Below are 20,751 nucleotides of genomic sequence, written 5' to 3' on the forward strand. Positions count from 1 at the left end.
ACACTTTCCGTCTGCCCATGACTAGAGGTGTCCTGAACTTTCGATGAACTGCTTCCGCACCGTACTCGTTTTGCTACAGGACAGGCAAACCGCCATCGAGTAGATGGAAGTCACCAGCCCTCACCTCCAGACCCTATCCACCTCGCAACCATGACCGACACCCCCCTCTACCGCATCTCACCTCGCCTCCCTGATCCAATCTCACACCTCTCCACCCTTCAACACCAACACATGCACCAAATACCCCGACCCAGACGCCAACTTCCTCCCCAACACCTCATCACTCACCCTCCAAACCCGAAACGCCCTCATCGTCTCCCTCAACCAAGCCTCAAACACCTCGGGTGACCGCTGCTGCTGCGCAATCACACAAACCGTCGGCCTCTTCTCCCCCTCCCGCAACTGCCCCCCAGGAGCATACACCGCCCTCAGCCGACACACATCCGCACACGTGCGCACAAACGGCGCAATCAACGCCTCGTTATAGATACAATCACAGGAAATCAGCACATCAAACCCGCGATCCGCGTCCCCGTCACTAGTCGGGATACTATCCTTCAGCGCGGCCGGATCATCCGTTTCCCAGTCCAGGGTGGTGAAGGTGATGTTTGTGGTGGACTTTTGTGATGTCTTGTTGGTGGTGGTGGTGGTGGTGGTGGTGCCCTGTTTACTGGATTTGCGGTTGCTAGCCTTGGACTTGGGGTGTGAGTGCTTCGGGGCGTTGGACTCGAGATTGGACCGCAGCAGACGATGCACGTATTCTTGGTCGGTGGCGATGTAGTGCGTGATGGTGGGGGAGAGGGCCAGGGCTATTAGGCCGGAGATGCCGCAGCCGAGTTCGAGGGCCGTCGAGGTTGGGGCGAGGATCGTGTTGGTCCACAGCGGGTTGGATTGCGTTGTTATCCATTCTGCGAAGAGGGGGGTGATTTTCCAGAGGACTGCGGGGTGGATTACTAGTTAGCTCATTGGTGGTTGATAGATTGGTTGGACTGATAGAGAAATGTAGGTGGGATGGATGTAGATAGAGTTGGTCAGATAAGATGTCCAGGGTTCGGAATGGGATATACATAGTGTAGATGCATGAAATGAATCCATGTGAAAGTGATAGCCAAGAAAATAAAGTAAAACGGAAAAAGAGAGATTTACCTGCGCCAGTCGTGCCGCCCGCGCGCGACGACGACAACAGCGTCGGAGATTGGTTAATGGTATAGTCTTGTCCGTGGATGGTTACATCGACAGACGTTGCTCGTGAATCGACGAAGCCTAGATTGGCCGAGGGAATGTCTTGCGCGAAGAGAAGGAAGCATTCTAACAAGGATGTGAAATTAACTAAATGCGCGCCGGGCTATTTGGTGTCTTTTTTGTCTTAGATTTGAGAACAGAGTCTACACGAGGTGCTACGGATTGAATCGAAACGCAGGGATGGGAATGTTGTGTGAAAAACATACCCTCTTCGGCATCTTCAACCTCTTCGCCAATAGATGTCAGGAAGCTGGTGAGTTCTTCCATTGTAGCTGTTGTGTTGGTGCTCAGAAGTAAGGTTAGGAGGATCTTGGGACCTCCGTTTAGATCGGAGGCTCGAGCTCTTAGGGTTAGGATAGCTCGAGTTAGTTAGAACTTTGGACCGGGAGCGTAACTGCTTCCGCGTCTATCGGGAAGGTAAAATGTCTCTCGAAACTACAGTAGCCTCATTAGTTAGCAGGTCTGGACTGTTTTTTTGTTTTTGTCTTGTGATGATACCCAGGATATTCCCTGTAGCGCCATGTATCGCGCCGATCGGAATAGAAGCGACAGCTGTAAGTACTAAGAGGGGACGAAGCATGTACCTAGTTAGGGTTGAGTCGGGATAGTAGCCGATTGATCTACCGTACTTTTTTCTTTCTTTCTTTTTTTTTTTTTTTGGAAGAGATTTAACGGAGTCGGGAGTCAAGAGGCATTGTTACTAGTAGGGTGGTCCATTGTCCGTAGTTTGTTTGCGCGATTGACAGCCGAGGAACTTTTGGAGCAGACGTTCATCGGTACCCTTGCTGATTGGCCAATGCTGACCCACTGGCTGGATACAATGAGCAGGGAAAAAGTGGTGCGTAATGAATGTCTTATGAACTCATTAGCTTTGGTTATGCGTGACAGTGTTACTACTCGACGGAGGCGAATTCTGCAATGGGAGTTTTTCTCTAGTAATAAGGCAGTGAACTCTACTTTGACTCAAGACGGAGATCCTCGAGTGTTGGGCGATTTTCCCAACAAAATACGGATTAAAGCTTCCCCCGAAGCTCCGGCAGTATACTTTGGACAGCATTGGCGGTTGATTTGACTCTGAATCGGCTTCAAAAAGGCAACAAATGCGACGGGTTCGGGACGAGAATCGCTTGTCATCTTGGACATTATCAGAAGCCTGGGTTCTTTTGGTCTGAACCGCGGTAAGGAGTAAAGAGGAGAGAGAGAAAGTTCCGAGCAACCTTGTCAATTAAAGATTTAGCCGTAGTTTTAGTCGGTTTTGATTACTATGGAGACCGTTTTTCTTGAGGTCTGTGTGGCATCAGGGGGGGTTGCTGTGTCTCGTGTTCCCGGCAGGTTTGCAAGCATATGAGATGTACAGAATCAAGATAAAGGGAGGGGGTCGGCTAGAACAATGGGATAAAGGATTGTAGATTCCCCCCTGTGTAGTTTCTTACTGTCCGGCAAGTGACGAAGAGATTGGATCGAAAGCTGAGACAGGAACGCAGTTCCGTTCACGTCATTGGAGTGCTCAGACCGCCTTGGACCAATGCCCAGCCGCAAAAGTCTCGCTCTGACTTCATCCGGTTCAAGCTTCATCTTGAGCTGCCTCGTTCTTTCTCCTCTCCTCTCTTCCCTCTCGTATTCCTTCCCCCGCATTTCTTTATCTTCCTTGCTCATCTGATCTCCTCTCCGACTCAATCCCTCACACTCCCTCTCACTCACTGCTTGACCATTTGGGAGTGAAGAGTCGCCAGTGTACTCCCGTACAGTCGTACCAACGACTTACTATTCTCCGTAAGTTGTTGTTTTGAGTTCTGCCACTCTGGAGCGATCCGTGGGTTCCTGCTATTCGCACGTTTTTGGTCCGACTGCAAACACCTCAGATCTTCTTCCTCGGTAATCGGCCGACTAATTTCTCCAAAAGCCAGTGACCTTTTCCTCCCAACTTTTCTCTCTTTGTATCTATACTCCCGTATTCTCGTAATTCGCCGCCAAGATGTCCCAACAAAACGCCCATCTTCAACCGCGCATTTCCAAGAAGCCCCCCTTTTCAGTGGAGGTTCCTGGCGTGCAGGCGGTGCCTGGAGAGACTATCCCCCGTCGACTGCCGGCGGCAAAGGATGGACTCATCGTGATACCTGTGGAGGGTGTCGAAACCACCTACGATGTCTTCCGCCGCTCTGCGCGCGTGTTCGGTAACGCCAAGGCTGTCGCAAGTCGCCGCTTGATCAAGACTCACGAGGAGAACAAGAAAGTCAAGAAGGTCATTGATGGCGTCGAAAAGGAGGTCGACAAGAAGTGGACATACTTCGAGATGAGCCCTTATAGCTACAAGAGCTTCGTCGAGTACGAGCAGATGGCTCTCCAACTTGGTGCCGGTCTGACGAAGCTTGGACTCCAGACGGGAGACAAGATCCATCTTTACGGTGCAACGAGGTGAGTGTGTAGTTTGACTCAGTCGAAATGTAGTTCATTGGTCAATCGACTAACACGGATTCTTAGTGAAAACTGGCTGGCCATGTCACACGGTTCGTTACAGTTGTCTTGCGCGCGTTGGTGTTCCACATACTAATTCGGAGCAGGAGCTGCATCTCAGTCGTTGACTATCGTTACCGCCTATGACACCCTCGGAGAGGATGGGTTAAAACACTCCCTCGTCCAAACATCCAGCGTTGCCATGTTCTGCGATCCTAATCTCATTCCCTCAGTCGCCAATGTACTCAAGGACGTTAAGTCGATCAAGCATATCATCTGGAACTCGCACCTGGCACCTAAGCAGGCGGACCTAGAGAGGCTGAAGACTGAGTACCCAGACATCAATGTCATCAGCTTCGAGGATCTCCGGACGTTGGGTGAACAGAATCCGGTGGACCCTGTCCCACCATCTCCTGAAGATCTCTGCTGTATCATGTACACCTCCGGATCTACCGGCCCACCGAAGGGTGTTCCTCTGACCCACGGAAACGTCATCGCTGCAAGTAAGCTAACCCAACTGTTCGCACCCCGGTATGCCAAAACTAATGTCGAATAGCCGCCGGTATCAATACAATTGTCGGACCATACATTGGGCCCTCCGATGCTCTGTTGACGTACCTCCCCCAATCGCATATCCTTGAGTTTATGTTCGAGAACCTCTGTCTAATCTGGGGTGGTACTATGGGTTATGGAAACCCACGGACGTTGTCGGACGCGTCGATGCGTAACTGCAAGGGTGACATTCGTGAATTTAAGCCTACGATCCTTGTCGGTGTGCCCGCCGTGTGGGAATCAGTGAAGAAGGGTGTGCTGAACAACTTGAACAAGAACAACTTCATTGTGAGAAGCATGTTCTGGGGTGCTATGGCCGCCAAGAACTTTTTGATGACGACTGGGTTCCCTGGCCACAGTGTGGGCTCCTCATTACTGGATGCTGTCGTCTTCAAGAAGTTAAAGGAGGCGACTGGTGGCCGGTTGCGCATCATGATGAACGGTGGTGGTCCAATCTCGAAGGATACCCAAAAGTTCCTGTCTATGGCCATTGCCCCAATGATCAGCGGATATGGTCTCACCGAAACCTCGGCCATGGGTGCTCTGAATGACCCGATGGCCTGGAACCCGGATGCCCTCGGTGAAATCCCTGCTTCCATTGAAGTGAAACTCGTTGACTTCGCTGATGCCGGGTATTTCACGAAGAGTAACCCCCCACAAGGAGAGATCTTCATCCGGGGAGGCAGTGTGAGCAAAGGCTACTGGGACAATGAGGAGGAAACCAAGGCTGCCTATACCGAGGACGGGTGGTTCATGACCGGTGATATCGGCGAATTTGATAAGAACGGCCATCTGAAGATCATTGACCGCAAGAAGAACCTCGTCAAGACGCAAAACGGCGAATACATCGCTCTCGAAAAGCTCGAATCTGTCTACCGCTCCTCTCCCCTCGTGGGCAACATTTGCGTCTATGCCGCTCAAGATCAGGATAAGCCTATTGCTATCATTGTCCCGGTTGAGGCCGCTCTGAAGAAGCTCGCCCACGAGAATGGCATTGAGGGTGACACTCTGGAGACGCTGGTTCACAACGAGAAGCTGAAGGGGATTGTTCTCAAGCAGCTCCAGACGGCTGGTCGTGCGGGCGGTCTCAAGGGCATTGAGATTGTCAACGGTGTGGTGTTGTCTGACGAAGAATGGACCCCCCACAATGTAAGTTATCGCTGCTTTCTCTTGAGTGCAATCATATGACTAACTTGTTCTAGGGATACATGACCGCCGCTCAGAAGCTCCAGCGCAAGAAGATTGTCGGTCACTTCCAAAAAGATATCGACCGTGCTTACGGCAAAAATTAAATGACGGAGTCACTGACGTTATGCTAAAGTCGGATAAGTCATCATATATATCTCTTAGTTTCTTCCGAAGCCTGGTTAATTTTGATATGTACTGCATTGCCAGTCCGGATTGAGAATTTTGTTTTTTCCTGTTGAAGCTGTGTATTTCCTTAATGTTTCTTTCTTGTTCAAATATCCCATAGGACGGCGATTGAAAATGTGTCTACGTTATCTTCGCATTATTAAAGAGCTTAATGAATTGGAGATGATTAAATGCATGCTTGTCCTAGCAACTAACATGGTGTCAGTGTATGTCCACTTTTACTAGTAGGAATTGACAGCAGTAGTATGAAATATCATTCGATTTTGCGCCAACTTGAAGCTATTCTACTAACTCGAATTGTAGTTAGTGCACCTATAAGGCAGGGTACTCATTCTCTGACCATAAGTATTAACCCGTGACCATATACGCGATTGCCCAATTAGCCCTAATCCACGGAGCAATGAAGGCCCTGACTGCATTCCTCAACCTTTGTCCTGGGCATGAAGCCGCGGTTCCTTAAACGACAATGATGGGTCTTATACTACAGTTTGATCACAGGGAGGAATGAACCACGAACATATTCTGTTTATAATTAGGCCCATATCAACAGCCAGCAAGCCTCTGCAACCCTGAAACGTATTAATAAAAATGTAGCTATAAGCCATAATTTGTGAAATCCGACAGCTGTGCTCCAAGATACGCTAGCCCGGAAGGTACGTTAAAGCGCCTCGAAATAAAAGGGGTCGGGTCTATGAGTACATTAGGATTTGAGCTCGTTGTAACCATTTCATTGAAAAAGCTATATCGATATCTTGTTCCTATCTCGTTTTACTCTTCCGTGGCTTTATAAGGCTAGAGGTGTGGCATCGCCCGTTGTAATAGATCGCGAATTATGTTGTACAGAATACTATTCGATCCCCAAGCACTGGGTAGGATCTGAATTGGAAACGAATATTATACCAGAGCGGCTATAGACAAGAGATGCCCTATAGGACTAGCCTAAGTGATTTTACTGGCATGCTTGAGGTGGAAACGATTGAGAAAAGTAGGATCAAGGGACAGGAATTTATACCTTGGGAAGTAGGCAATGTATAGTCAATAAAAAGCAAATATAAAGTCAGGTGTAACAATCACATATTCTTAGCATGGGCCACATTTCGCTGAGGGCATAGCTGAGAACTTCCATAAACAGCACGAAGGAACTAGGGGTTATTTACTTTCTGCAGGTATCATCTGCTGGTCCTTTGCTAGTTCATTTATCAGCAGCTACTAGCAAAGTGGGTCTTTTGGCGATCCTGCGTGTTACAGACGTATAGCGAGGCTCGATTTTGCATCTACTGAGTAGAGGTGGATGGAAGCCGTGAGAAGCCTCCACTAATTATTGTAATAGTGTCATGTATACTCCGTATACGGTTGTACAGATACCTATCATATACCGCCCCTTGCCTTTTTGGAAAGTCTATAAGAGCCAGAGTTTACTTGATGCATATGGAATATCTAACGTATTTTCCTGATCAATGCAAGCTGCTTGTGCGTTCTGTGTGAGCTACCCCCAAGCCTCTGCTAGGCTTCTAGATATAAAACCTATTAGTAGCAGTCTTACGTTTTCATTCAGCAAACATTCTCCTGGTAGCTGAGGAGCCTCTTTTGTCGCCTTGCAATGGAGCATCATCACATATACGGCACGAATATCATATCATATCACCGAGCAAATAATATTTTTTACCTCCTATGCTAGTGATGATTATTCCCAATAAATAACTAATGGATATATTCTACTATTAAATGCATTCACAATATTGTAAAGAATTAATTGCCTGTTCCATACAATGGGGCTGGAGTTAATCCCATGAATGGTCTACATCTAAAGTGTGGAATATCTTATGGAAAGCGATTCACTAGATGCAGGAGGCATTCTTTGATTGTAAACACACGGCAAGGATCTAGACAGCTTTAATATATCAAGAGGCGGAGCAGGAAACGAAGTTTAGGCTATGGACTTTACGTCGGTATTCTGCGATGAGACAACTCCGGTGTTCACGGGACTATGGTCCATTCAATATGCCAAATCACTATAAACATGCACTCAAGTAATTCTCTGGGATCACAGCGGGGCTGAGGGTCCTATTTTCGGACCGATCGTGGTACCGACGAGGTCAATATGATAGAGAGCAGCATCCATGTTCAAGCGAGAATAGGAAAGACTGACATCTAATGCCACCAAAGGCCATGCACTTTGATAGAGGCTCTAATTTATACATTCAGCCTACAGTGACTTGATTTTAGATGAATGAAATATCGTAGGGACCTCAACGGGTTTTTCTTAAAGGCGAAGAGAGAAAGTGACTACATAAATATATGTGATTCACTGATATAGAAGTGCTTTTATAGGCGGAAGACACCACCAGGACTCTTTCCTTCTCCCCTATCCTTATCAGGTTCAGAGTTTGGCGACTTGCCAGCCCAAGACAAGACAGCTGTTCGTCTTCTCGACGAGATCCGTTTGGCGGTGCCTCGCATGGCCGGGAAGATTTGCATAAATCCCCACTTATCGGCAGCTAGTATACCTGAGGAAAGCTAGACTTCTGGCGAAATTAGACAGCCATTTGTGCTCGAGAGATCTATATCAATATCGCAGTGTCTTTTCTGTTGCAGAACTGAGTTCATACCGTTCTCATGGTCAAAAACTCCAAAGGCAGTATCAAGCCCAAGGAGAAGTTTACCGGGGAACATGCTCTACACAAGTATTCTGAGATCAGGAATGGAGGCACGCCGCATTCAACAACGAATTTGGATGTGTTTTGAATTTGGCTTGGCTTAAACCAAACCATTACACTCATATTTGACCTCTGAGTTGCGGACGCGGAGAGTTTACCTGCTGGAGGACATACTTAAACTTTTGTTCAGTACCCGCGGCGATTCATACACATCCTGAGGTCGTCAGAGACTCTCTGAGATATAGGATTGGCAAGCTAACCAATGCTGCCGACGCAAAATCGTGTTATTGTATCGACAACCGATAAGTCTACATCTACTACATCACACATGTATATCGACAAGTCCACGTCTACATCTGACATGTCTAAGTCTCATGAAGACCATATCAGAAAACTGGAGACAATAATAGCCGCCCATGGGCAAGAGATCCAGGACTTGATGGAAACTTTGGGTGATCTTGAAGATAGGATTCGGGACTAGAAGGGATAGATACGGCATTTTTTGCACTCATTACCTTCCTTCTGCACATTGCCAGTCTTGCAGATCAAAGTGCTGAGCCAGTATTGTGGTCTATCATGACTCCCATATTCCTGAATATGGGTGTTGGAATGTTCAACGATATCCTTTGGCGCTGTACTCTTTCTTCTTCCTCCACCGTCCCCCTCCCTCGACAACCCATCGTGCTCCGATATCTTTGTCAAGCAGACTTTGAGTTGCTCTATGTACCTCCTTGTCTATCATGAAGTGCTAAAGCTCGCCCACGACGATAAAGGGCACCCAGGTTTCGATAGGACGTTGCAGAACTTGCACAGTCTTTCCATCCCACGGGTTACCCGCGCGGTAAAAGACTACATTAAATGGTGTAACGCATGCAGAAAAAATCAGCAGCCTGTACACAAACCGTACGGCAGTCTTCATCCTATTTTGACACCGAATATTCCCCACTATACGATAAGCATCGACTTTATCGTTGGCCTTCCAGGGAGAAAGTTCGACGCACTGATGGTGGTCGTTTGCAAGTTTTCGAAAAGAATGACTGGTATTGCTGGGAAAACAATATATACCGCAGAAAAATGGGCAAATTTATTGATAATATGCCTTGCTATCGGTGACTGGGGGTTGCCGTATCAAATTATTTCGGACCTGATCTTGAAGGGCTTGACTTCGAAAATTACGTATATCTCATTCCTATCTCTGATGGAATCTTTCGAGGCGATACTTCCTTTCGGTATGTCCCAGCGCTATTTAACATGTGTTCCTCAAATATTTTTAGGTCATTCTTCCAACACCCCGTCAGGTGCTATATGATATCCCAGCACTATACCGGTATCTTCCTGACTATGGCCGAGATTAATAATCGCTACATAGCGTATCTTCAGGGAGAGCAGGAAAATGTGCTAATTGAGGACCTGATGCCAATGGAGCCCTTTGAGATGGTTGCAGTAGTTGGGCCTTTCTACCTAGCTTTAAAGTCTGGGAACCGCTAAGTAGTAGTGGATATCGGCTGTCAATCACAATTTACTTCAGCGGAACCGACTACAGATACCATAACAGGTATTTCCTTCGATTTCCTTAAAAGGATAGTTCACTATGCGAGAGCGTCTGAACCTATCGAAGTCGAGGGCCAGACAATACCAAGGATATTCAGATCTATAATAACTACTTTTAATAAAGATGTGAGAGAAGGATGTCTAAACCTATACACCCTTTTTCCTCACGGAAGCCCTGGAAGGAAAATGCGTTGTTATTTCGCCATCACCTCGACTGGGTCTAGAAGATTACATTGAGAACTTGCTATCAATGAACCTCGAGTCTGCAGGCAGAAATGAGAAGAGCCTCCGAGATGACAGTTTATGCAGAGATGGTAACTAGATTGACTCTATCTGGCGACAGGCACCGTGGCTGGTTCCAGCCATGACATGGATGACAGATAGGCAGAAAACCCCCAAATGGTTCTGATGCTAGTTGGCATTGGAAAAGGGTAAGCTCCAGTGGAAGAAATTGGCTTGGTGGGAGTCTCCTGTGCCTGCGCCTGCGCCTGCACACCAACGCACAAGGGCTGTCGGGGTTATTTGCAGCTTAAAGAGATATTCAACTATGGAGGTTTCAGAGCAACTTTAGCAAGATATAGCAAGAGCCCCGTCGTTGTCTTTGTGAACAATGATGGCGAGGTGGTGTCAGGCTCATATTTTGGAGTCTTCAGATAAGTTCGATATTAAGAATTCTTACTGACAATACATACTGGTACTAAAAACTATTGATAGCACAAAACAACCTTTCGTGGATGGTAAGGGAGATTGCTCTTTCTGTTCATTTCGTGAATTCATTGACTCCGCGTGAACTGGGATTGTTTTCTCTACTCTTCTCACCTTCTACCATCTCTTCTTCTTCACCATCGTCCTTGATCATCTCTGATGATGCACCAGAGACTGCATGCATTGCTGCAGAGAATGAGTCAGCCAAATATTCGAGGAGCCAGACCTATATCCGGTGACCCAGATAACCTTCCCAGCCCTTGAAACCACAGAAGAGCGACTCATTTAAAGACCGTGCTGCAAAAAATTTGAAAGACTTCGGTAACCGGCTTGGACAAAGTAAACATGCCGATATTTTTTCGTTGACGGCCGATAACTGTGTTCAGAGCAACGAATATCTCCAGTGCCCAGCCCCAAAGGCTGAATCAAGAGATTAATGTCTCTAAACAACCGAGAACTATACACCACCAGCCGGTTGTATCATTAAGCTACCTACACTCTCCCCTACCAAGAAGAGACTGGCAGAATCTGCGCTTCGCTAGCTTTTCTTTATGGATCCAGAAATTCAATCACGAAGTTTGCTACATTCAAATCTTGGCAAACAGCTTTTCAAAGGATTAGCACATTTTATAGATCGACCGGCTAAATTATAGCACTCCTTCGCATGGGAGCATGGAGACCAAAACCGTATTCTTAGGAAGAGCATTGATGACCCTATTTACTTCTGGACTCATTCACAACATATTCCGTGTACTTGCATAGTCAATCCAGAGGAACGAATTCATGGACACTGGCTATCTTGATCTTCAGAGATACTCAGTGTGTCTGATCCCGGAGTATTTAACCAGAATCTCGTGGTTCGAAGACCAAGGAACGCTCTGAGAATAAGCAATCAGAGGAAGTAACGATACTGATACATCAAAAACCTACGGTGAGCATGAGACCCAACAGGTAATGACCCTCTTTGCCGTCAAAATGTGTGGACACCAGTACACTGCCTGTTTCGTGGTCATTATAGAACAGTATCAGGAATCAATGAGCCTCCGAACAATGATATCTCATACAGACAAGGCCACACTCATTGTATATAGACATTGAGCCCTAACAATGGGGTTTCAGGACCTCATTGTCTATGTTCACATCCACTTTGATAGTTGAGGAACATAGGATCACACCCGTATCAAGAGTGATATGATGAACATGTTTACTTTATTGAAGAGACATGTATGAAACACCCGGGATTGCAATGGACCATGCATTTCCTTTCTTTCGGTTCTATTTTCATCTGTTCTGTCAAATACTGTCCCTATCCACGGTTCTCTCCATATATCCCCAAAAACCACCTCTACATCCCCCCAATCCTAGACCCAGTAGTATACCTCTAATCACGCAAAATCCCAAAAGAACCCCCCCAAGAAAAATAAGAAAGAGAGGAAAATGCCCCCCCACAAAATCTTCCTCATCCCCGAAATCCTCGAACAAATCCTCCTCCAAACACCCCCCCAAACCCTCCTAACCGCCGCCCAACGCACCTCCCAGACCTGGCATGCACTGATAACCACCTCCCCCAAGCTCCAAGAAGCCCTCTTCTTCAAGCCCAAAAAGCCCCTAACCCCCAGCAGCAGCAGCAGGAGCAACACAACCCACCGCACCCTCAACCCCCTCCTCACCCCCAAAATCTGGCCGCACCTCTTCCGCAAACGCCTCGACTCCCAACCAGCAATAGCAACAGCAGCAACCACAAACTACGGCTACACCTTACCCCCCGCGGACCCCCTCGAAGCGGAACTCTACCTCCGGCCCGACGCCAGCTGGCGCCGCATGCTCGTACAGCAGCCGCCGACCTCGTCCATCGGCGTCTTCGTCATGCACTCCTCGTGGATAGCCAGCGACGACGACGTGGCGCCCGCGAACGTCTTCAAGGTCGAGGTGGAGTTCCTGACCCTGGGCCATCTGCATTGGTCAGCTGTGGTAGGCGGGTCTCTGTTGCCGTTGGAGAGGGCAGGCTGTTTTTGGGACCGGGCGGATTATTATACGGCGAAGGATGTCGCATGGCGTAGGGAGATCGAGTTGGCGCTGGACAGGGTCGCGCAGACTTGTGATTTGGTGGTTTTTACGGGGGGGAATTGGGATCTTTGGAGGGTTTTGTGTGGTTGTTGATCTCTCTTTGTATTTATCCTGGGGTTGTTTTTTTTCATTTCGGGGGCTTGGTTGGGTTTGGGCGCCCAGGGGGTTGACATGTGTAGTATATGATCTATGATTTGGTGTCTCTTGGGGTTGTGTGGACTGCTGTGTGTATCTCTTGTTGTAGTGTTTGGGATAGTGTGTGAGAGAGAAAGGGTCTGTATGTTGACATTCTTGGGGTTTGGAGTTCATCTCTGTTTGTATGCTTGTATATGTTGCTGGTGACTCCTAGGGCACGGATAGACTACTTCGGAGGGTAATGTATACGGACTTCAGGGCCCTTGATGTCCACTTTAAATTACAGGAGGACTCAAAAGTATGTGGCCGCTATGCTTGTAGGTACCTATGGCTCTAATTGCCTACTGTGAGAGACTAGGTATCTATAAGTATATAGGATACATACTTTTTGACCCCCCCCCTGTATGTGTCGCAAGGCAGTCAACACCAATCGGTAAGATAATGAAGATATCCCAGCAAAATGTCTAGTCAAGTCCCACTTCATATCCTCTTTTAACTCATCAAATGATCAAAAACGAAACATAATATGTGTTCGTTGATGAAGTTGAGACTTTTACCTGCTATTCGAGCCAAAAAAAAAAAAAAAAAAAAAAAAAAAAAAAAAAAAAAAAAAAAAAAAAAAAAAAAAAAAAAAAAATAAAAATAAAGTAAAAACCCAGGCGGTTAGTAAGCTAGAAGCCCTAACTAACTAACTTGTCTTGCTCTCTGACGATGGGTTAGGAAAGTAGGGCAATTATCATGGACTAAAAGTATATAGATCCGAGCAGTGGTCTAATAATCTCAGTTCATTAGCAGAAGTCGAGTCAAGAGTTGGTGTCTTGAATGTTTACTCCGTAGAATCACTCGTTGGGTGGTGTCTTGTATCTAGCCCTAAGAGATAGTCGGATACAATAATACCAGAGCGCTCCGCTGTCATAATCCAATGAATACAGCTTGCGGTACAATATTCCAATTGGTCAAATTCAAAGGTAGTCCACGTACTTCTCCTTCTAACGGGGCGACCTACCAAACGAACAGAATGGTAGATGTGGAGACCGCTGAATCAGTGCTGAATCAGCTGATAGTGGAGGTGTTTTTGACAGTATAGGGACAAGGTTCCGAACTTAACTTAGCCAACTAATCCATGGGAAGCTACATGTCTAGCTTGCATATTTGAATTCCTTACCCAGTAAAAAAAAAAAAGGTTTTATGGACTGGGGTTATACTTGACCCTTGTATCGCACCAGGAGCCAACAAAGAAGGTCGGCGGAAGACGGAGTACCGATGACTCGGGCAGAATTAAAAGCGGTGAGAAGGGAACTCTCGATCCGGCCTGAGGCAATTTATCTCGTCTAAGCTAACCCTTCCAGGAATGGTGGCCTTCATTCAAGTTGACGTGAAGAACAACCAGGAGGTCCTGCGAGTCGACACACCTCACCATCCACCTGGCAAATCATCGATCTACAGACATGTCTCTCTGGAGGTGTGTATATACCATTCCTGTCCATGATCATTGTCCAAATTTGGCCTAATCCCCGCCCGCTACTAGCTCCTACCGTTCTTTGTCGCCGAAAACAAGGGCTCTCTTCGGAGTTGGCGTGATGGCTTGGGCGTCGATTGGCCTCTGGGTTTTACCGGAAGTAGAAGGCGCCATGGGCATGGCTCCAACAAAGCAGGAGCAGGAAGAGTTGGATCGTAAGATGGCGATTCGGATCTCGCGGGTGGATAAAGATGGCCACTGAAGAAGGGTCTTAGTGTGATGGGGGAGGGGGCTTCGAGTTTATTTGCAGTCGGCCTCTTCTTCACTGACGAATGCCTAGATTGTGGTCGGCCGAGTCAACTTCATCGTGTGACCGTAGGCTCAAATCAAAGCTCCGGGACTGTCGGCGGGAGCGGACGCCCATTGGGAATCGAAATGACGGGATGTCAGCAACGGACGGACGCAAGGAGGGGCGAAGAAAGGTTGGGTAAATACAAAAGAAGAAGGACTTTCGGGATACTCAAGCAAGGCGCCTCACTACCGTACCTCTTGTTCATCGCGTGTTGCGGGCTGTCAGAAGTTTGTTTGGCGCAACACAACATCCGGAGACCGTTTCGTGAAACCGAGATACAATGCATGGAATGTTGGAGTGAGAACAAAGAGGCGGGCTGGTAAGACGGGGTAGGCGGTAGTATGGCTGGGCATTGAGTCAGATCGTACGAATGGGATCCATGTAAATTAAGAAGTCAACAAGGATGCAAAGACTTGACAAAGTTTCGGAGGAATGGCTGTCCGCTTAGGAGTCTCCTTGGCAGCGAGACCAGTGATGAAAGGGAGCCGTTGACTTGAAAAGTGAATCTACCCCGAAAGAGGCGCGCACGGTCGTCCGAGTCTCGTACGTTTCAAGGATTTTAGGCTTAAACAACCTGGTCCGTGTTTTCGGGCTCTGGAAAGGCTGGGGTCTGATCTCGAAGCCAGAGACACCCACACGAAAGACCGTCGGGCCTTCCAGCCTTGTGATGCTTGGCCATTGGCTCCTGGATGGCATGCGCCAGGTTGAAGAGTCTGGCCGGCAAGAACACCCTGAACACACCAGTGGAACTCCGTACATGCGTTGTATGTAGTCTGTATCCGGTAGGGGAGGGGCTCAGGGTTCCTGATAAGCCAAGGCCCAACTGTTACCCATAGAGAGAGAGAGAGAGAGAGAGAGGAAAAGATGAGGACGTTAGTGTCATGGAGTCCACGCAGATTGGATGCAACGTTGCACGGCCATCCACTTTCTTTTTCTTTTTCTTTTCTTTTTTCAAAACAGAAACACGCGCCTTGTTGGTTGCTTCTTCCTCCTCCAGAACAGCTATTTTCGTCCCGCAGTTAATCAATCTCATGTGGCTTGCAAAGTTGTCCACACCCCATCCATCACACGCATACTTTCGTCTCTCCGCCAGGTCGACCCCTTGTACGACGTGCATAAACGGCCCACCTTTGAAGGAGGGTTATTGCATGAAGGCTGCCTGGGACTGCTCATGACTGAATCGCTTGTCGGTATCGATGCGCTTGGTAGTCTCTGGGAACGAGGGATCCCTTTCTGATTGGCGTATAGCCTGTCCCATGGGTCAATTTACGTGAGATGAGATGAGCACGTCCTGCACATCTCACTGGCGCGGAGGTTATCCACTCCTGGAGTTCTGCTGGGGGGTTAAGACAGAAGTGACTCCAATCGAGACCGAAAATAGAAAAGAGCCAGAGAAAATGCAGTAACCATGCATGGCCCGACACATCGTAAACAACGCACCGAAAGTAGAAATGGACTCATTGATGGACCCCGACGATTGACTGGAATGGTCGGAACGTGCCGAAGTGTAGGTCAAGTGGAGTTGGAGTCCAGTGATCTTAACTCTTTCGGGCAGTAGTCCATCAGGGCTGTTGATCCTTCGTACGGAAACTATCGGTGTTGGGATGTCCCCTAATGTATGCTAGGTCGATCCTCATGAGCACTGCCGATCATCTCCGCTAGTCTCATCTTCCTTGACATCGTTGAGTAGCGGATCCCATACTTTTTGGTGGCAGAGTACGGTGAGGACTGATAGGGCGCATGTTTTTTGAGATCTCGAGTCCTGAAAGAAAGGATGAATAGGGCACCCGCAGGCAACCAACACTTTCGCCTCTCCATACATACATGCATCAGTACGAGTTAGAGAAAAAAAAAAAAAAAAAAAAAGAAAGGAGGTGAGAGCGCACCCCAACACCGCTTAATACTGGCGACCGCCAGCTTTGTCCGGCATAAATTGTTTGGCATGTTTTTGCCTCCTTGGTCTGTTTCTGTTTTAATGACCAGTTGTTAGTCAATTTGTTTTCATTTGCCTTGCTTTAACATGGGATTTAGATTTATTCAATATTTTGTCTTCTCTGTCCTTGCAATTCTTGGTGCTTTGTCTCTGCAGATAATTCCTTTCTAGATAAATGCCTTGGACTTGAAGAGCTGGCGTGCTCCCGTCTCCTTACTTGTGTAGTTTCTACGAGTAAACTTCACGGGATAGCCGTGAACAATCCATTTCTGCGGGCAGTTGTCAAAAACCCTGACAGCGGACATGTCCTAGTAGTTACGTTGCTGAAAACAAGGTAACATATCGGAGAAAATGACACCCACACGAGCCAATGAGCAGACGATCCAAACCCTCAATTTAGGTTCGTGTTCTTTATCCTAACCTAATAATTCTTGTGCCCGCCGTTCCACCATCCCTGGTGCGCCGTCATGTTTCTTCCCTTTGCCATTGGTTTCCGCCAACGGCTACGGCGGTATCTGCACAGCTTAACCATCCTGTCGGTGACATTGACAAATTCTCTTCGAGGAAACTTCCCCACGTGAATTTTGGGGACAACCTTCCCCTCGATCTTTCGAGATACGTAGGACAGTGTCAACTAAATGATCCTGGTCCTGGACCAGGATCCAGACAATGGTTCTTTTTTCCAGAATAAAAACAAGGGGGGAAGAGAGAAAGTGAAAAGGGAAAGATTAGGTAACAGGAAAAGGGAGAAGAAGTGGGAAAGGACAGAAAAGAATTGACAAAGAATTGGTCGATCTCTTACCAGATCAGAAGAGGGTAGGGGCAAAAGAGAAAAGTAAAAGTGAAGGAAACAGCGAGACAGACAAATCATTAGTTAGTTTCATGTAATTCAGCTTGGGCAAACGAATCTGAAAATCCACTCAAGGTGGTGGTCTATCTCGCTGGCCATGATCTGAAGCTTATCATAGAAAGTAAACAAAGAAACGGACCTCCAATTTTCGTCTCTTCCGGGCCATGACGCAAACAAAACAAAACAAAACAATAACATAAACAGGAAAAGTCAGCTGGCAATGCATTAATCATAAGGGAATTTTAGGTTAAAAGTTTTGGGCTAAAGGTCCGTGAAAAGATGAATAATAATAATAAATCAAAAAAAAAAGAAGAAGAAGAAGAAGAAGAAGAAGACGTAGCAAAATAAAGAGGAGGAAAAGGAATGAAAAAAGCACCAAAGAGAGACACATGGCTAAGCACATAGGCTCTGGGAGCTCTGGAACCGAGGATAATGACTGCTATTATTGGAGCGTGCTGAGTAAATGGGGTCATAGCTGCTGCTGGTAGTGGGATGATGGTACATATGAGACGCCATTCTGGGTGGGTGCTTCAGGTAGTGTGAAGACTCGCTTTGTCCGTTTGATATCATGGATATCATCGGGTCGAATGGCTCATGAAAGGTTGTGCTGGGTTCCTCACTAGGTTTTGAGACAGGCTCATACTCGAAAGGGCGCAGTTGGTGGCGAAACTGACTTTCAGGTTTTCGGCCGTCCAGGAGTCCAAAGCTGGAGTCATGATACGAATCAAGGCTTGACGTGCTTTTGACGGGATCCAGAGGATCCATGGAATCACTCAGGACGCCGATATCGAAGGCCGATGACGACGACGATGAGATGTGTGGGCTTCCACTTAATGTGGACTGGCCAGATGTTGCTATTTGGCTGTAGTCAGCCCGGCCATAGTGTGGCCCGCCGCGCTGCGAAGAGTCGTACGACATGAGGGCCAAGTGAGACCGTGCAGCTGCTCCCATGCCTGGGTGTAGTACAGCCCCTCCACTGCCGTCGCCTGAGCCACCGCTTCCCCCATCGGGACCCATACTGGTAGAGCTGTCTCGTCGGCCATCTTTGTAATGGCCCGGGGAGCGACCGCGCACAACCATTGGGTGTGACAGCTTCCTAGCAATCTTGATCCACTGGGACTCTGCAACTTCTGCGTAAAGGTCGACAACTAGATTGTAGTACTGCTGCTGCGCTCGACGCTTCCCGTTATTAGCCGTGGCCTTTTGAAACTGAATGCGCTCAAAGGTATGTTGTGTCGGAGGCTGCGAAGGTTGTGGAGGACTGTTGTATGAGCCGTTATAGTCGAGAGACATCCCTACTGATTGAGAGGCTAGACCAAATGTATGCTGACTGCCACCAGATCCCGACGAATGGCTAAGGACCAATGGTGGTGGTTGAGAAGGCTGTAAAACAACTTTTCCGGGTTTCCTCTCTGACTGTTTATCCCGCTTTGGTGTGTGTTGAACTAGCTCGCGGACTTCGCTAAACTGTTGATTCACAATGGCTGATATGGACATGGCAAATTGCGTAACACGCTCGGTTCCTTGGTCATACTTGAGGTAAAGAGGCGTATGAGTCCATGGGTGTAGTGAGAAAGAACATGAGACGGAGAAGTAATTTCTCCGATAACAGGTCCACTTTTCATCGACCTGAAAGAACCCCTTATGTATCTTAGCTTGTATCTCTGTTTTAATGGTCTGATTGCCGCAGATGATTTGGTGTATAACATTAGTCTCGCCGAAAGGGGGAGCGTCTGTCATCGGTGGTGGCATGCGCTGGACCGGCTCCATCAGCATGTTCCCCGGTTGACCATATAACAAATTTTGAGAGGTTCGGTCTATAGTGCTTTCCAATACTCGCGGAGTCGTGGTGTATTGCGACATTCTGGACATGTCACTAATGCTTGACAACGATGGAAATGTGCTCCGTTGAAGCGTGTACGTTCCAGGATAACTGTCGTTTCTACCCAGAAGCCCAGCACTTCCAGATACTCCCGTGCTCTGCGAATGCATAGGAGAAATACCGGTAGGTGGTTGACTTCTCACCATTTCATATCAATCAATGCTCATCAACTAGCTGCTAAATAACGAGGGTGACTGGCTTACAGAGGGGGTACCCGATGAGATCTGAAATCTGGCATTCTATCGAATGGCAGCCCCGGCGAATGCGAATAGATTGATCCCGAGGCGGGAGAAAAGGTTTCTATGGAGGAAACCATCAGTCATAGAACTTCAGTATGTGGCAGGCTATAGATATAACAAACCAGAGCAGGAGTCAGTAGGGCTCATAAGAATTGTCGGAGATGTTGCAAAGCTATAAAATATCATCTAGAGTTAGTAACCATGCATCTTCTCGCAAATAGACAGACAGGGCAAGATAGAGCTAAGATAAAAACAAACTGTGAAAAGCGAAGCAGAACTGCATATCGCCAGTGCATCACAAGAGGACACGACGCATATAAATCAGCCAGGAGTGAACTGTAGCAACATTTCGAGGTTCTATGAGACAACCTGAGGAATAACAGCCAAGTGCATGTAAGTTGTACCTAGGCAAAAAAAAAAAGAAGAAAAGAAAAAGAAAAACAAGTAGAAGGCCATAGATAAAAATAAGTAACATGAAGGAAAATCGAACAAGAAAAAATAGATTCTAACAATCATACATAACTGGAAAGGTTGAACAAAACACATCACCGCACCGCCATTCAATGCACTCAGAGAAGGGGGGAGAATGCTGGGACCAGTGACTGCAAGTGGCCAAAGTGGAGCACAAAGGGCAGCCTGAATTAAAAGACAACTTACGGCACATCCTGCAGCGCAGACTGCTGTGTGTTGTATCTCAAACCGTTCGTCGCAGGTATCGAGACAGGTTGCGCCAAAGGATGTCCAACGGCGCTGCTTCTGCGACCATGGTCCTCATCGTCCATGGGAAAACTGATTGGGCCAGAAAACGGGCGCTGGCCACCTGTATAGTCACTGTCGGTGGTAATTGGACCGTCCATTTGGAAAGAGTTCTGCAGTAGAGTTGCTGCTGGTGAAGAGAAACATGATCAGACCGATGGGGGAGCCACAATACAGATATACAAGAGAGCCGAATATGCCAGAGTAAAAGGAGAGCCAACGTGGAAAAGGTACTGAAGGTAATCGGACATTTGCCAGTCAAAATTGAAATAGGGTCTTCATCCTTGACGGCCAAGACGACAACAGTCCTTGATGTCATATCAATACAGGGTAATGAAGCAATACCAGGATTGTGTAACAGAACAAATTCCCTGAAAATACCAGCGAGACGGGAAAATCAACGTTCATGTAGATCGCTCGTCATAAGCAATCCATTGGGAAGGGGGGTCACGGGTGCAGGGGGATCCGACGTTGGAGACAGACAGAGAGAGAGAAAAAAAAATAATAATACAAATAATAAAATAAAATAGAAAGAAATTCAGA

General features: G+C 47.4%; 5 protein-coding genes across 5 annotated transcripts; 2 read left to right on the plus strand and 3 right to left on the minus strand.

Annotated features, from left to right (window-relative positions):
* Window positions 1-113: 113 nt before the first annotated feature.
* BDV37DRAFT_38222 (S-adenosylmethionine-dependent methyltransferase) lies at window positions 114-1,905 on the minus strand. The gene is made up of 4 exons (XM_032090538.1): window positions 1,872-1,905; window positions 1,449-1,677; window positions 1,147-1,308; window positions 114-938 (listed from the first exon to the last, which is right to left on the minus strand). The coding sequence occupies exons 2-4, from the start codon at window positions 1,507-1,509 to the stop codon at window positions 202-204; spliced, it is 960 nt and encodes a 319-aa protein (XP_031935464.1). The 5' UTR covers window positions 1,510-1,677; window positions 1,872-1,905; the 3' UTR covers window positions 114-201.
* Window positions 1,906-3,058: 1,153 nt separating this feature from the next.
* Window positions 3,059-5,873, plus strand: faa4 (long-chain fatty acid-CoA ligase FAA1). The gene is made up of 5 exons (XM_032090540.1): window positions 3,059-3,657; window positions 3,724-3,749; window positions 3,804-4,199; window positions 4,253-5,397; window positions 5,451-5,873. Exons 1-5 carry the CDS (start codon window positions 3,218-3,220, stop codon window positions 5,538-5,540), a joined length of 2,097 nt encoding a protein of 698 aa, XP_031935465.1. The 5' UTR covers window positions 3,059-3,217; the 3' UTR covers window positions 5,541-5,873.
* A 6,099-nt stretch (window positions 5,874-11,972) lies between these two features.
* On the plus strand, window positions 11,973-14,881 carry BDV37DRAFT_291246 (uncharacterized protein; the record flags this gene model as incomplete). The annotated part of the gene is made up of 5 exons (XM_032088893.1): window positions 11,973-12,620; window positions 13,820-13,831; window positions 14,266-14,411; window positions 14,537-14,683; window positions 14,722-14,881. The coding sequence occupies 5 exons, from the start codon at window positions 11,973-11,975 to the stop codon at window positions 14,879-14,881; spliced, it is 1,113 nt and encodes a 370-aa protein (XP_031935466.1).
* Window positions 14,882-16,959: 2,078 nt separating this feature from the next.
* Window positions 16,960-17,723, minus strand: BDV37DRAFT_264146 (uncharacterized protein). Its single transcript, XM_032083636.1, has one exon. The coding sequence runs from the start codon at window positions 17,350-17,352 to the stop codon at window positions 17,116-17,118; it is 237 nt and encodes a 78-aa protein (XP_031935467.1). The 5' UTR covers window positions 17,353-17,723; the 3' UTR covers window positions 16,960-17,115.
* Window positions 17,673-20,428, minus strand: BDV37DRAFT_38339 (NDT80 / PhoG like DNA-binding family protein). The gene is made up of 4 exons (XM_032090541.1): window positions 20,110-20,428; window positions 19,575-19,624; window positions 19,417-19,513; window positions 17,673-19,348 (listed from the first exon to the last, which is right to left on the minus strand). The coding sequence occupies exons 1-4, from the start codon at window positions 20,307-20,309 to the stop codon at window positions 17,725-17,727; spliced, it is 1,971 nt and encodes a 656-aa protein (XP_031935468.1). The 5' UTR covers window positions 20,310-20,428; the 3' UTR covers window positions 17,673-17,724.
* Window positions 20,429-20,751: the final 323 nt, after the last annotated feature.

Source organism: Aspergillus pseudonomiae (assembly GCF_009193645.1).
Source record: "Aspergillus pseudonomiae strain CBS 119388 unplaced genomic scaffold BDV37scaffold_129, whole genome shotgun sequence".
Classification (NCBI taxonomy): domain Eukaryota; kingdom Fungi; phylum Ascomycota; class Eurotiomycetes; order Eurotiales; family Aspergillaceae; genus Aspergillus; species Aspergillus pseudonomiae.

Bases quoted from the DNA above. Each gene is read 5' to 3' on its own strand.
- BDV37DRAFT_38222 (XM_032090538.1), bottom strand. From the start codon at position 1,509: ATGGAAGAACTCACCAGCTTCCTGACATCTATTGGCGAAGAGGTTGAA. The intron at 1,309-1,448 runs GTATGTTTTTCA...CATCCTTGTTAG, and splicing joins GGTTGAAGATGCCGAAGAGG to AATGCTTCCTTCTCTTCGCG. The intron at 939-1,146 runs GTAAATCTCTCT...TCCACCCCGCAG, and splicing joins GGGCGGCACGACTGGCGCAG to TCCTCTGGAAAATCACCCCC.
- faa4 (XM_032090540.1), top strand. From the start codon at position 3,218: ATGTCCCAACAAAACGCCCATCTTCAACCGCGCATTTCCAAGAAGCCC. The intron at 3,750-3,803 runs GTTCGTTACAGT...AATTCGGAGCAG, and splicing joins CTGGCTGGCCATGTCACACG to GAGCTGCATCTCAGTCGTTG. The intron at 5,398-5,450 runs GTAAGTTATCGC...AACTTGTTCTAG, and splicing joins AAGAATGGACCCCCCACAAT to GGATACATGACCGCCGCTCA.
- BDV37DRAFT_264146 (XM_032083636.1), bottom strand. From the start codon at position 17,352: ATGATTTGTCTGTCTCGCTGTTTCCTTCACTTTTACTTTTCTCTTTTG.
- BDV37DRAFT_38339 (XM_032090541.1), bottom strand. From the start codon at position 20,309: ATGGACGGTCCAATTACCACCGACAGTGACTATACAGGTGGCCAGCGC. The intron at 19,514-19,574 runs GTTTGTTATATC...TTTCCTCCATAG, and splicing joins CCCTACTGACTCCTGCTCTG to AAACCTTTTCTCCCGCCTCG. The intron at 19,349-19,416 runs GTAAGCCAGTCA...AATGGTGAGAAG, and splicing joins TCTCATCGGGTACCCCCTCT to TCAACCACCTACCGGTATTT.